Source organism: Fundulus heteroclitus, unplaced genomic scaffold (assembly GCF_011125445.2).
Source record: "Fundulus heteroclitus isolate FHET01 unplaced genomic scaffold, MU-UCD_Fhet_4.1 scaffold_303, whole genome shotgun sequence".
NCBI lineage: Eukaryota > Metazoa > Chordata > Actinopteri > Cyprinodontiformes > Fundulidae > Fundulus > Fundulus heteroclitus.
The window spans coordinates 109195-121677 of NW_023396713.1; the positions used below are offsets into that span (position 1 = coordinate 109195).

A 12483-nucleotide genomic window follows, 5' to 3' on the forward strand; every position below is an offset into this window, starting at 1 on the left:
AAGGAAAAAGTCATGTGTTGTTTGTAAACATACTTCATTTCTGTGGCACAGACACAGGCAAAGTTTCTATCCATACTAATACTCCCCAATAGTATGATCAAGCATTTGTTTCTCACCTACAAGTGGAGCAGGAAAACCACTCAAATGTATCGTGTGATGCATGACACTTACATGCTTAATTATGTTTAATAATGATGATAATTACTTTTGTGTGTTTTGTGTAAGCAGATGGTCAAAAATGCCTTGCTTCGGAAATCTGGAGGACAGGGCATTCTTGAAGAGTATAAATCCGAAAACACGCTGAAGCACCGCACTAGGAGGCAGCTTGTCAACATACTGGCAAGTGATATGACTGAGAGACATGGGTAAGACCTAGCAATTGAACTTTGACATGAGTTTAGATTTGTGCAAAATATATTCTCCTGCCTGTCAGAACTAAGTGAATTTTTTGTCTTGTCGCTACAGCCGGATTCCTTCCCGTCGACAGAAGGAGAAGTATGCGCTGGGAATCATTTCACTTTTTCCTGCACTTAAGGATCCCTTCTCACCAAAAGGATATGTAAGTTTTGCATTGATTTTTAGGAGTCAGTAGAGAAAATTACATTGAAAGGTGGCTAATGTGACCGCTAGGATGGTTATTATTGCATATATTTCATATTTTAGTCATAGCTATAATAGCCTGACTTATATAGGTGATTTTTACTTTTGTTTCCATTTGCTGTGCGAGATGTAACACTATTTTGATGTTCTTTCATTTGTTGTAGGAGCATTTTTATGATGCACAGAAAGGTACTGGATATTTGGCGTGGCGGCTGAAGACAATGAGCAGGACTACAGCGAAGAGGCCAGCAAAGGAGCCATCATTGCCTAAAGACCAAGGGCCAAAACGGAGAAGACAAGTGACAACACTGCCTGAGCAGCTTGATGGTGACGACTGCAGAGAAGCCATTTCGTTTCTTATTCACACCCCTGAAGAGGCAAGTGTGCTGGAGAAAATGAAGATGACGTTTCAATATCGTCAGGACTTGGTGCATGACCCAGAAAGAAGCGCTGTCTTCAAAACATTCCCACGTTTCCTGGATGTCAAAGGACTTGTGAGTAGAACATTACTTTCCTTATAATACAGCCCCTTTCAGAATTCTTGGAGCAGCCTCACAAATTATCTTGTTTGTGTTGTCTACCAAAGACATTTAGAATTAAAAGTTCAAATTGTCAGAGTTTTAACACTGGTTCAATGTTGTCATATATGTGATTAACAGGTAAATCAAGACTTCAACCTGCTGTTTGGTGCTGAAAAAAGTTCCAAGTTGTTGAACAAGTGGGACACAACATTCAAGCCGAAGATCATCAAGGAGGCCACCCAGCTGACTCAATCAACTGATCTGCCTCGTCTGTTAAAAGCGGCTGAGAGGCACCCAGAGAGTGATGGTATGCTGGCACACAGTGTTTTACATTATAAATCAGGGTTGGGGAACCTTTTTCATTCGGGGGGCGGCACTTAAATTAATTTGATGGCCATAAAAGTCCTCAGAGGGCCGTACTATGAACACAAACCATGATTTTCCCCTGTATTTTAGGTCTGTATTGAAGGAAGCCACATTTAAAACAGACCCCACCTTCTCTAAGTCCCCTGAATATAACTTCACTGTATTGGAAATGCATTTTCTGAGATTCACAAATTATGTCATATTTCATTTGAAGCTGCACAACATTACAATCATATCAGGGGCCAGATAAAGGTTCCCCACCCCATACTATAAATTATACCAGTTTAACCCATTGATAATGGATGCTGCGTAGAGCAACGTTGACCCAGATGCCTTAAAGGTGCGCTGTATAATATTTTTAGTAGGTAATTTTCAGAATTCATGCTGTCCATTTACATGTGTTATCTTTTTAGCAAATACTTACCACCATATTTACATTCTAAGTATTTATAATGACTGGGAAAATTGGACTTTTCATACATGGAAATGATGAGGGTCTTGGCTTTTAAAAGCGTCGCATTTCATGTTTTGATGTGCTTCGAAGGCTGAGAAAGTAAGGTTTTTCTAGGCTGAGGACACCCTCTGAGGACTTGGGGCATTCAGCAGGGTTTTTGCAGTTGGTTTTGGCAGAAATGGGTTGTAATGTTTTCTGTTCCTAAGTTAATCACTGACTCTCTCTGTCTCTGTCTCTCTCTCTCTCTCTCTCTCTCTCTCCCTCATAGATTGGGACAGTAACATGGCCACTCTGCTGCTGCTACTTCATCTTTTGCCTCCCACAGCTGGACGCAAGAAGACCAAGATCAGCCCAACTGATGCAGCTGATAGAATGGTGCTCTTCCACAAGGTACATTCATCGTAAAATTTACACAACATACTAGTTTTTACTTAGTTTTTGAGAAACAACCTATTATGGAACATGATGTAAAACCAACTGTAATGTCTGAAACAAATAAGTCACTAGGAATGTTTTTTTCTTTTTTATCATGCGTTTTGCAGTCATGCAGCAGCATAGATGAATGTCTAAAAGAAAGAGAGGGAAAGCAGCCATTCATCCTTGCGGTTGGCCTTACCCGTAACAAGATTGACACCTACTATTTTGCCGTTGACAAACAGCTCATTCCAATTCACCATACCAGCTCACTGAGTGCGTTTGACGAACTTTTCAAATGTCACTATGTCTTCAACCTCTCGTATGATGAGTCCTTGGTCCATCTGTACATGTTTGTACAGACTACTGTATTCAACATCGATGTTTACTCCACGGACGAGTCACCGCGTGTTCGTGTGTTGCGTGCCAAGATGTTGAATGACAATGTTTAAATGTTTTACCTGTCAAGCCGTGCATACCACCAGTCAGGCCTTAATAAGCCACTTATGTTATTTATGTAAGTGTTTTGTGGTGTGATTTGCACCTGCCATTTGTAACTTTTTTTGGTGCTTGGTGTATTAAAAATTATAAATGTATTTGTCAGGGTTCTCTGTGTTTTGGCTGCTCTAACTCTACTCCTCAGGTGTGTCTAGTTGGCTGAGGAGGCGTGGTCCACACCTGCAGCTCGTTGCAGGCGGCTTCCTCTGGCGTCTTAAGCAGAGCGCTGACAGATGGAAGACGCCGGAGCCTTAACCAGTCGTGGTACGACGTGGCCTCAGTCCCAACTCTCGGAGACCAGCTTGTGAGTTTTTTGTTACTCTTCATTTTTGGATTAATTTTTGAACCTCTCTGTTGCTTCAGATTTTGGTGCTTGGATGCACTCACCTGTCTTGACGTCTCGTCCGAAGAAACAGACCAGCGGAACCTGCCTGCTCAGATTTTGCTCTGGCGCTCCCCTCATACTTCCTGGAAGTTACCCAGCGAGGCCTGAGATCCCCTCTCCCGGGTTCTGTTGGTTCTGTGTTCACTCTGGTCAACCCATCTGTCAACCGTTGCCGATGAGGCTCGCTCAGGATTCCTCGCCAGCTACATCAGCCGCCCTCAGCCACTAGCCGCCTATCTCCAGCAGAGTAGTATCATAGAGTTCTCCTGACGCTACTTCTTCCCGGTTAGGTCCGCCCAGCCTAATGGTAAGCAGCGCTACTTCTAGCAATTCTCCGGGTTCTTCCTTCAGGGTACTCACTCACTCTCTCTTGCAGACTTTCCAGCCGTGACGTTCTGACCCAGCCGATTCACCTGTAGTTCCGTCCGTAGACCTGCCTGTTTTCCAAATAAAATATCTTAAAACTGTGCATTGCCTCCCGTTCGTATCTGCATGTGGACTCGTCACCTGAAAACCATGACAGAAGAAGGCTCCGGCCACCAAAGTCCAGCGGATACATTCGGGCGGCAGATAGCCGCACAGCAGGAACAGATGCAGTCGTTAGGTTTTGCCGTCAACTCTACTCAGGAACAGCTTCAGAGATTAGCCGCTCAGGTTACCCAGCTTGTGGACACTGTCACTTCCGCGATGACGTCGCCTGTCACTCAAGATCTCGTGACCCCGCCTTCCGACGCTCAGAGCATGGAGAATCAGATTTGGACTCCACCACTTGAGGGCGCGTCACCTTGTCCGGAGAAATTCTCCGGTGACAGTGGGAGTTGCGGTGGTTTTCTTTTCCAGTGTAAACTGGTGTTTAACCGTTCCCCTCAGACATTCGCCTCTGATGAGGTAAGAATATCTTACGTCTTACGTCTACTAACGGGCAAGGCTCTTAGGTGGGCCGAGGCTCGATTCCCTGATTGTCAGTCGTTTGGAATTACTTTTCAGGACTTTGTTGCTGAATTTAAAACAATTTTCTCACCTGAGTTAGATTCGGCACAACAGTCTCGTCATCTCCTCACTTTGAAACAGCGCGGTCGACGCGTATCTGATTTTTCTGTGGAGTTTCGCACTTTTGCCGCTGCTGCGGGTTGGCAGCCGAGGCCGTTAAAGGCAGCATTTTTTCAGGCTCTTGATGAGTCGTTAAAGGATGAGTTAGCCCGGGTTGAGGAACCTGAGGATTTTGAGGAGTTTGTTGCATTAGCTATCCGTTTAGATTCTCGATTACGCAGCCGAACCCGCTTTAGATCAAACCAGGCTTTGCAATCATCCACCTCTTCGACACTTATTCAAAGGGAATCCCGTTCCAGTACACTGCCTCCTGAACCCATGCAGTTGGGGCAGGTTGGTCTTTCCAATAAGGAACGTCAGCAGCGTTTCTCGGGAAACTTGTGTCTTTATTGTGGAGGTGAGGGTCATTACCTCAGAGATTGTCCTGTTCGGCCAAAAGACCGAGTCCGCCGCTCATAACGGGGGGAACGGTGGACAGGTTGGGATCTATTCCCCGGGTAGCTGTTAAGGCATCATCTGTTTCTCGTTTATGTTTGCCAGTTACTTTAATGTTCGACCAGGATAGTTTTGATGTTTCGGCTCTAGTAGATTCAGGCTCTGATTTTAATCTCATAGACCAAGCTGTAGTGGACCAGCTTCGAGTGCCTGTCGATCCTTTACCCGAGCCTCTCCAGGTCTCGTCTTTAGATGGACAGAGGTTGACTCTGATCACCCATCGCACCCGACCACTCGTAGTGATAGTTTCCGGTAACCATCGGGAACAGCTTTCATTCTTTGTCTTCCCGGTTAAGCGTTCACCCGTGGTTTTGGGGTTAGCCTGGTTAAAGGTCCATAACCCGCAGTTTAACTGGGCTGAGTCCCGACTGGAATCATGGTCTCCAACTTGTCATTCCCGTTGCTTACAGTCCGCTCGGCCCATAGCCGTTTCCTCTACTTCCTTGACAGATTCCGGAGACATGATTGACCTCTCTCGCGTTCCAGAGGAATATCATGACTTACGGCAGGTGTTTAGTAAGACTCAGGCTTGTTCACTTCCCCCACATCGACCTTACGACTGCGCGATTGACTTGTTGCCTGGGGCCCCACTACCGGTGAGTCGGCTCTATAACATCTCTAGGTCAGAACGTCAATCGCTCGAGAAGTACATAAGTGAGTCTTTGGCCACAGGGTTAATTCGTCCTTCTTCCTCCCCATTAGGCGCCGGATTCTTTTTTGTTGGCAAGAAGGACGGGACCCTTCGACCCTGTATTGATTATCGAGGGCTAAACCAAATAACCGTGAAGAATAAGTACCCGCTTCCTCTATTATCTTCAGCCCTCGAGCCAGTCCAGAATGCCAAGATCTTTACTAAGCTTGATCTGCGCAACGCTTATCATTTGGTTCGGGTGAGACAGGGGGATGAGTGGAAGACGGCTTTTAAGACTCCGTTAGGTCACTTCGAGTACCTAGTCATGCCCTTTGTCAGGATGCAGCGTGAGGGCTGCATGCTGAGCCTCTCTCCCTCTCTCTCTCGTTACTGCGCAGCCTGATGGGTTCCACCTGTCAGGCTGCAATTAACCCGCAACTGCCTCCACCTGGTCCCACCCTTATTTAAACATACCTCTTTCTGCTCTCGTTGCCGGCCCGTAGTGTTCACTCCAGCACAGTCTCAGTCTGTCTCCAGTTCTGCAACTCCGCTCCACGTTCTTCAACTCAGCTCCACGTTCTTCACTCCAGCAACTCAGTTCCACGTTCTCCAGCTCTCGGTTCCACGTTCTTCAGTTCTGCAACTCAGCTTCACGTTCTTCACTCCAGCAACTCAGTTCCACGTTCTCCAGCTCTCGGTTCACGTTCTTCAGTTCTGCACTCAGCTCCACGTTCTGCAGTCCAGCTCCACGCTCCCAAGTTCCGCAATCCAGCTCCACGCTCTCAAGTTCTGCTACAGTTCCACGCTCTCCGGTTCCGCAGCTGCTTCAGTCTCAAGTCCTCCGCTCCCGAGTCTCCTCCCGGTCAGTCTTCCCGTGCTCCTCCTGTTAGCCAGCTTCCGCACCCTTCACCTCCGTCCATAAAGACTCTGGTTCCTCTCGTCATTTACCCATCATTCTGTACAATAAAACTCACTTCAAGAACAAGCTCTGTGTGTGCGTGCTGTGTCCGGGTTCATCCAAAGACAAATCATGACACCCTTTGGTTTGTGTAATGCCCCGGCAGTTTTTCAGGCATTGGTTAATGATGTCCTGCGGGACTTTCTGAATGTTTTTGTTTTTGTCTATTTAGATGACATCCTGATTTACTCTCGTGACCTAGAACAACACAAGCAACATGTGCGACTTGTTCTCCAGCGATTACTAGAGAATCGCTTGTTTGTAAAAGCCGAGAAGTGTGACTTCCACCAGACTTCAGTTTTGTTCCTAGGTCTTGTTTTAGAAGGCGGTCAAGTGAGGTCAGACCCAGAGAAGATAAGGGCGGTAACGGAGTGGCCGGTTCCTGAGTCACGTAAACAGCTCCAACGTTTCCTAGGTTTCGCTAATTTCTATAGGCGTTTTATCAGGAACTATAGCCAGATAGCCTCCCCGTTACATGCTCTTACCTCCACCAAGGTCCCATTCATCTGGAGTCCTGAGGCAGATGAGGCATTTAATCAACTTAAGTCCCGTTTTTCCCAGGCTCCCATACTCGTTCACCCTGATCCTGCCAAGCAGTTCACCCTTGAGATAGACGCTTCCAATACAGGTGTGGGAGCGGTCTTGTCTCAACAGTCTGAGGTAGATAATAAGTTACACCCTTGTGCCTTCTTCTCCCGTCGTTTGTCCCCTGCTGAGCAGAACTATGATGTAGGCGATCGTGAACTTCTAGCCATTAAGTTAGCATTGGAAGAGTGGCGGCACTGGCTTGAGGGATCCGAGCAGCCCATCATAATATGGACAGATCACAAAAACCTCTCCTATCTGCAGTCAGCCCATAGACTCAACTCAAGACAAGCCCGTTGGTCTTTGTTTTTCTCTCGTTTTAACCTCACCATAACCTACAGACCGGGCTCCAGAAACGTCTATCTCGTCAATTTGCCCCGTTCGAACAAGAGAAGGAGCCGGAACTTATTCTTCCTCCCACATGTACTGTTGGTGGTCTGCATTGGGATCTGGAGGACAGGATCAACCAGGCCCAACTATTAGATCCGGATCCTGGAACGGGTCCACCTGGACTAAAGTATGTTCCCCAGTCTGTTCGCCCTGAGGTTTTACGCTGGTGTCACGATGCTAAGTTTTCTGCCCATCCGGGTATCTATAGAACCCAGTCTCAGGTGTCCCGGCGATTCTGGTGGCCGTCATGGACCAGAGATGTCAGAGACTATGTTCTAGCCTGTCCTGTCTGCGCCCAGAATAAGTCTTCTAACCAGCCACCTTCTGGGTTGCTGAATCCTCTTCCTATACCCAAACGTCCATGGTCCCACATTGCCATCGATTTTGTTACTGGACTCCCTGTATCCCAAGGGATGTCAACTATTTTGACAGTAGTTGACCGTTTTTCAAAGTCATGTCATCTTATTCCCATCCGTAAGCTCCCTAACGCCTTCCAGACAGCCCAATTCCTCATAAAACATGTTTTTAAGCTCCACGGTATTCCTGTTGACATTCTTTCTGACCGGGGTCCCCAGTTTATCTCACAGGTCTGGCGGCACTTTTGCTCTGCTCTGGGTGCTCGTTACACACTCACCTCCGGATACCATCCTCAAACCAATGGCCAAACGGAACGAATGAACCAACAATTAGAGACCACCCTCCGCTGCCTCACGTCATCTTCACCTACAGACTGGAACAAGTTTTTGCCTTGGGTAGAGTATGCCTTGAACTCACACATCACCTCAGCCACGGGACGTTCACCTTTTGAAGTAGCCTTAGGATATCAACCTCCACTCCTACCCACAGACAAACTCAGGATTCCCTTCGCCTCCGTCAATGACTACATTGCTCGCTGCCAGAATGTATGGAAAGCAACGGTTACAGCACTCACTCGCACCGCAGAGCGGAGCAAGAGGTTTGCCAACCAGCACCGCAGACCAGCTCCCCATTATCGCCCCGGTCAGAGGGTTTGGCTATCTTCCAGAGATGTTTTGTCTAACCCATCCGCCAAGAAGCTTGCTCCCCGGTTCACTTGCCCTTATGAAATAGAGACAGTTCTTAACCCGACCACCGTCCGCCTACGTCTACCTCCTCACTCTCGAGTACATCCTACATTCCATGTATCCCAGATTAAGCCTGTTTTGGACTGTGATTCGTACCCTCCTTCCGGACCCCCTCCACCCTCCCAGGACAGTCAGAACCCTCGCGTCGTCAGGGTTGTGGATGCCCGTCGGCGAGGTAAGGGTCACCAATACCTCGTCGATTGGGAGGGTCGCAGCTCTGGGGATCGCTCATGGGTGTCTGCAGCTACCATCGCGAATAAGGATTTGATTTTGGATTTCTGGTCTACTCAGCCCAGCACTTCTTCGTCTGGGCCGCCAGGAGGCGGCCGTTGAGGGGGGGTATTATTTGTATTATTTGCTTGTCTGTCTTCCCCGTTTTGTATAAGACGACTTAACACTAGTAGAACAGTGAGATGAGTGTATTTCATGTATGTAAATGTGCACTGCACACTGCTGCACACAGTCCAGATGAACGTTTAGTTTTAGAAAAAGCAGTATTTATTTCACAAAATAACACAAATTAGTGTTACATGGTAACCCCTATAGTGAGTTAAGCTAAGTCAATTCAACACTCAAATGTGTTAAAAATATAACACTTTAGGTGTCAAGATGTTACACTTAAAGTGAAGTTTTAACACTAATCGGTGAGGAATCAGCACTCAAATGTGTTAAAAATTTAACACTGTAGGTGTTAACATGTTACCCTTTGAGTGAAAAGTATAACACTGATCGGTGTGAAAAATACACAAAAGTAGTAGTCAAAAGTAACACTGTGGGTGTTAAAGTAGTAACACTGAAATAGAGTTAAACTATCAACACTATGCATAGTGTTGATTTAACTCGGAACCAGTGAGAATTATATAAACTCAGGAAAAGTGCTAAATTTAACACTATGGGAGTTTTAAACACTGGCCGATTTGCTGTGTATATATATATATATATATATATATATATATATATATATATATATATATATATATATATATATATATATATATATATATAGTGCTCATGTTTATGTATGCTAACGCTTGACTTTTGAGTGCAGACACAGCTCTACAGGTTGTTGTATCTCACTGTTAGTTTCCAGCCCAAACCAGCATAAAACCTGCCCAACTAAAAAGAAAAAACAAGCCCAAATCTCAAACTTTCTCATGTCAAAAAGCGCAGAGGTATTAAACACATAAGGACATGCCACAATGTACACAAAATGTACAATCAATCAACCAAATAACACACAAGATCACTTTAACAATCATGATATATCAACTCGGAAAAAAAATTCAATAGTTTCCCAACATGAGTAATAAATCTACCTTTCATATAAACGTAATTTCTCTTACAGAGCATAGCTCAATCAAACTTTTTTTTTTCACACAGTCATGAAATAATTTTAAGTTGATCAGTAGAACCCAACCCCTCTAGGGCGTTTATATTGACCAATACAATTTCATATTAACGCTTGATTAACCATTATTCTTTCCTTGTTTTATTATAACAATCAATATGATTCATCCATCCATCCATCCATTTTCTGATCCGCTTTATCCCTCATGGGGTCGCGGGGTGCTGGTGCCTATCTCCAGCGTACACTGGGCGAGAGGTGGGGTACACCCTGGACAGGTCGCCAGTCTGTCGCAGAATATGATTCATTATAACTATCATTGATGATGTCAGATTCGACTCATTTAAAAAATAAATCGATCAGTAAAATGAGTTCAATGAGATGCCATTTTAATAAAAGGGTTTTAGTTTTCTTCCAGACATAGACAACTATTTGAAATATATTTTGTTAGTAATTCTTTCTAAAAGCCCAATAAATGTGAAAAGCTTTCCAAATTTTTACCTGCCCATAAGCTATTTTTGTTCCAGCTCAATGTGTTCAAAAGAAGCCTAATTGGGTGGAAACCTGCCTACTTTGGTAACACTGAAAACACTATGGCTTTTTGTTTGTTCGATTTTTTAGATTTTGGGATTTTATTGAGAGTTTCTTTCTTAGCACTGCAGTAGTCAAGGAGCCACTGTTCAGCCTGAAGCATATAAAATGCTTTTTTTTTTTTTTTAAAGTGTGCCTCCCTGAAAATGTAATGCCCCCCTGTAATTTGTTTCTGCAGCCGGGTCTGTCCAAGCATGAATTTGAATTGCTCACAGCTCAGGTCTTGCATTATTACAACGTGACACGATTAAAACTATTGCCAAGAAACTTGCATATTATGAAACAATGAGAGTGAGAAAGAGATCTTTACATCATATAAAGATGATCTGCCATCAGGATCAACATTCATGCAGGAAATGAAGTTGTGGCACACAAAGTGGTCATCATTAAAAACCCAGCTCTCTCCCTGAAATTCTAAGGATAACAAATATGAAGTGCTACCCAAACATTTATATGATTCTTCACCTTCTGTCAGTTATACCTGTTATGAGTGCTTCTGTGGAACGTGCTAACTCGGGCCTTAAAGCAGTGAAAACTTTGCTGAGGTCAACAATGGGACAGGAAAGGTTTGTGGCTTTGCTACTTATGTATGACCCACAAGGACATTCATTTAGACATCAACAAAATCATAGACATATTTGCCCAGAAGCATCCCAGAAGGTTGACATTTGTAAACCCATTATCATCGTCATCATAAACTTAAAGGTGTTGTAGAAGAGAACAATATTAAGTCTTACAGTTCTATTATAGGCTTATGGCTTAACTTCACCATACAAGTTCATTGGTTTAACTTACTTTAAAGTTTTTTTTTTCCTTAACATAGTTCATCTCGTTAAAATATATTCAAAACTCCTTTGTCACTTGAACCGTACCAAACTGTTCTTAAGTCCTTGGGTCTTTTTATATTATTTTACTAAATAAATATAATTTCTGGAAATAAAGAAAATCTTTGTTTGATTAATTGTTAAGGATAATTTTTTTTCTTCAAACTACTTTTTAACCTTGTGCATGCTGTAAAAACAGAGATTTTGGCTTAAAAATCCTTTTTCAATTACAATAATGTAATCATCCAATAAAATTATTATCAGTGTCTCCCGCAGCACTATCTTGGCGAGGTGGCTGCCTCGCCAAACTCACGCTACCGCCTCGGCAACATTCCAAAATAAATTTTAAAAAAGTAACTCGATATGCTTGTGTGTTTATTTGACGTTAACACGCGTTTTTTTGTTGTTGCTTTCTCGCCTACATATAGCGAATGGCAGGGAAAAACAGGCAAATATACATGGATACTTTGAAGCGAGAAGCAGGTCGACTTCACCGTCGGCATCGATGCAGACGACCCACCCCCCCCCCCCCCCACCCCCACCCCCACCTCGCCAGTCATCCGCGCATGACTTGTTCCGGCCGACAACTCACCGCCTCGCCTAAGCAAATTCCTGCGGGAAACACTGATTATCAATTCAAAAAACCTTAGATGAATAATTAGGGTAGTGTGAAAGAGTAAAGATGGCATTCTTTGGTTATTTAGCCTCACATTCTCTTGGCATGACCCTAAGGTGCGCACCCCCCTTTGAAAAATCCTGGATCTGCCCCTGCACTGTGTGCTTTCCCGTTATTTAGCCTAATAAACATCTTAAAACTGTTTCTGCTTCTATCAATGTCTGCATGTGGGCCAAACACTTAAAAACCATGACATGGTAGAAATATATCGTAGTCAGAGCGCAATATTTTCTGCCCCGAATTGACACGCAGTGGGTCTTTTAGCACCTAATCTCTGGACAGCGATGAAACAGATTGATTTGTTGTTTGTATATGATTAAAAAGACATAAATTAAACTGAAAAACATAATCACATTAAATCGCAACATTAAGATAAAAAAAATCGCAATCAGCCCTAATATATATATATATATATATATATATATATATATATATATATATATATATATATATATATATGAAAGGAAATTTACATATACAGTATACAAGTACAATATATGTTGTGCATATGTGTATAAAGCCTATAGCTGTTAGTTCGTTTTTGTTGTTGTTTCTATTTGTTTGTTTGTTTGTTTTTATCTGGCACGTTTAACTGTT

General features: G+C 43.9%; 1 protein-coding gene across 1 annotated transcript; it reads left to right on the forward strand.

Moving 5' to 3' along the window:
- Window positions 1-228: 228 nt before the first annotated feature.
- LOC118559518 lies at window positions 229-2807 on the forward strand. The gene is made up of 5 exons (XM_036130231.1): window positions 229-365; window positions 466-559; window positions 1260-1422; window positions 2267-2331; window positions 2484-2807. Exons 1-5 carry the CDS (start codon window positions 229-231, stop codon window positions 2805-2807), a joined length of 783 nt encoding a protein of 260 aa, XP_035986124.1.
- Window positions 2808-12483: the final 9676 nt, after the last annotated feature.

Coding starts and splice junctions, on each gene's coding strand:
- LOC118559518 (XM_036130231.1), top strand. CDS start 229: ATGGTCAAAAATGCCTTGCTTCGGAAATCTGGAGGACAGGGCATTCTT. Junction 366..465: donor GATATGACTGAGAGACATGG/GTAAGACCTAGC, acceptor TTGTCGCTACAG/CCGGATTCCTTCCCGTCGAC. Junction 560..1,259: donor CCTTCTCACCAAAAGGATAT/GTAAGTTTTGCA, acceptor TGTGATTAACAG/GTAAATCAAGACTTCAACCT.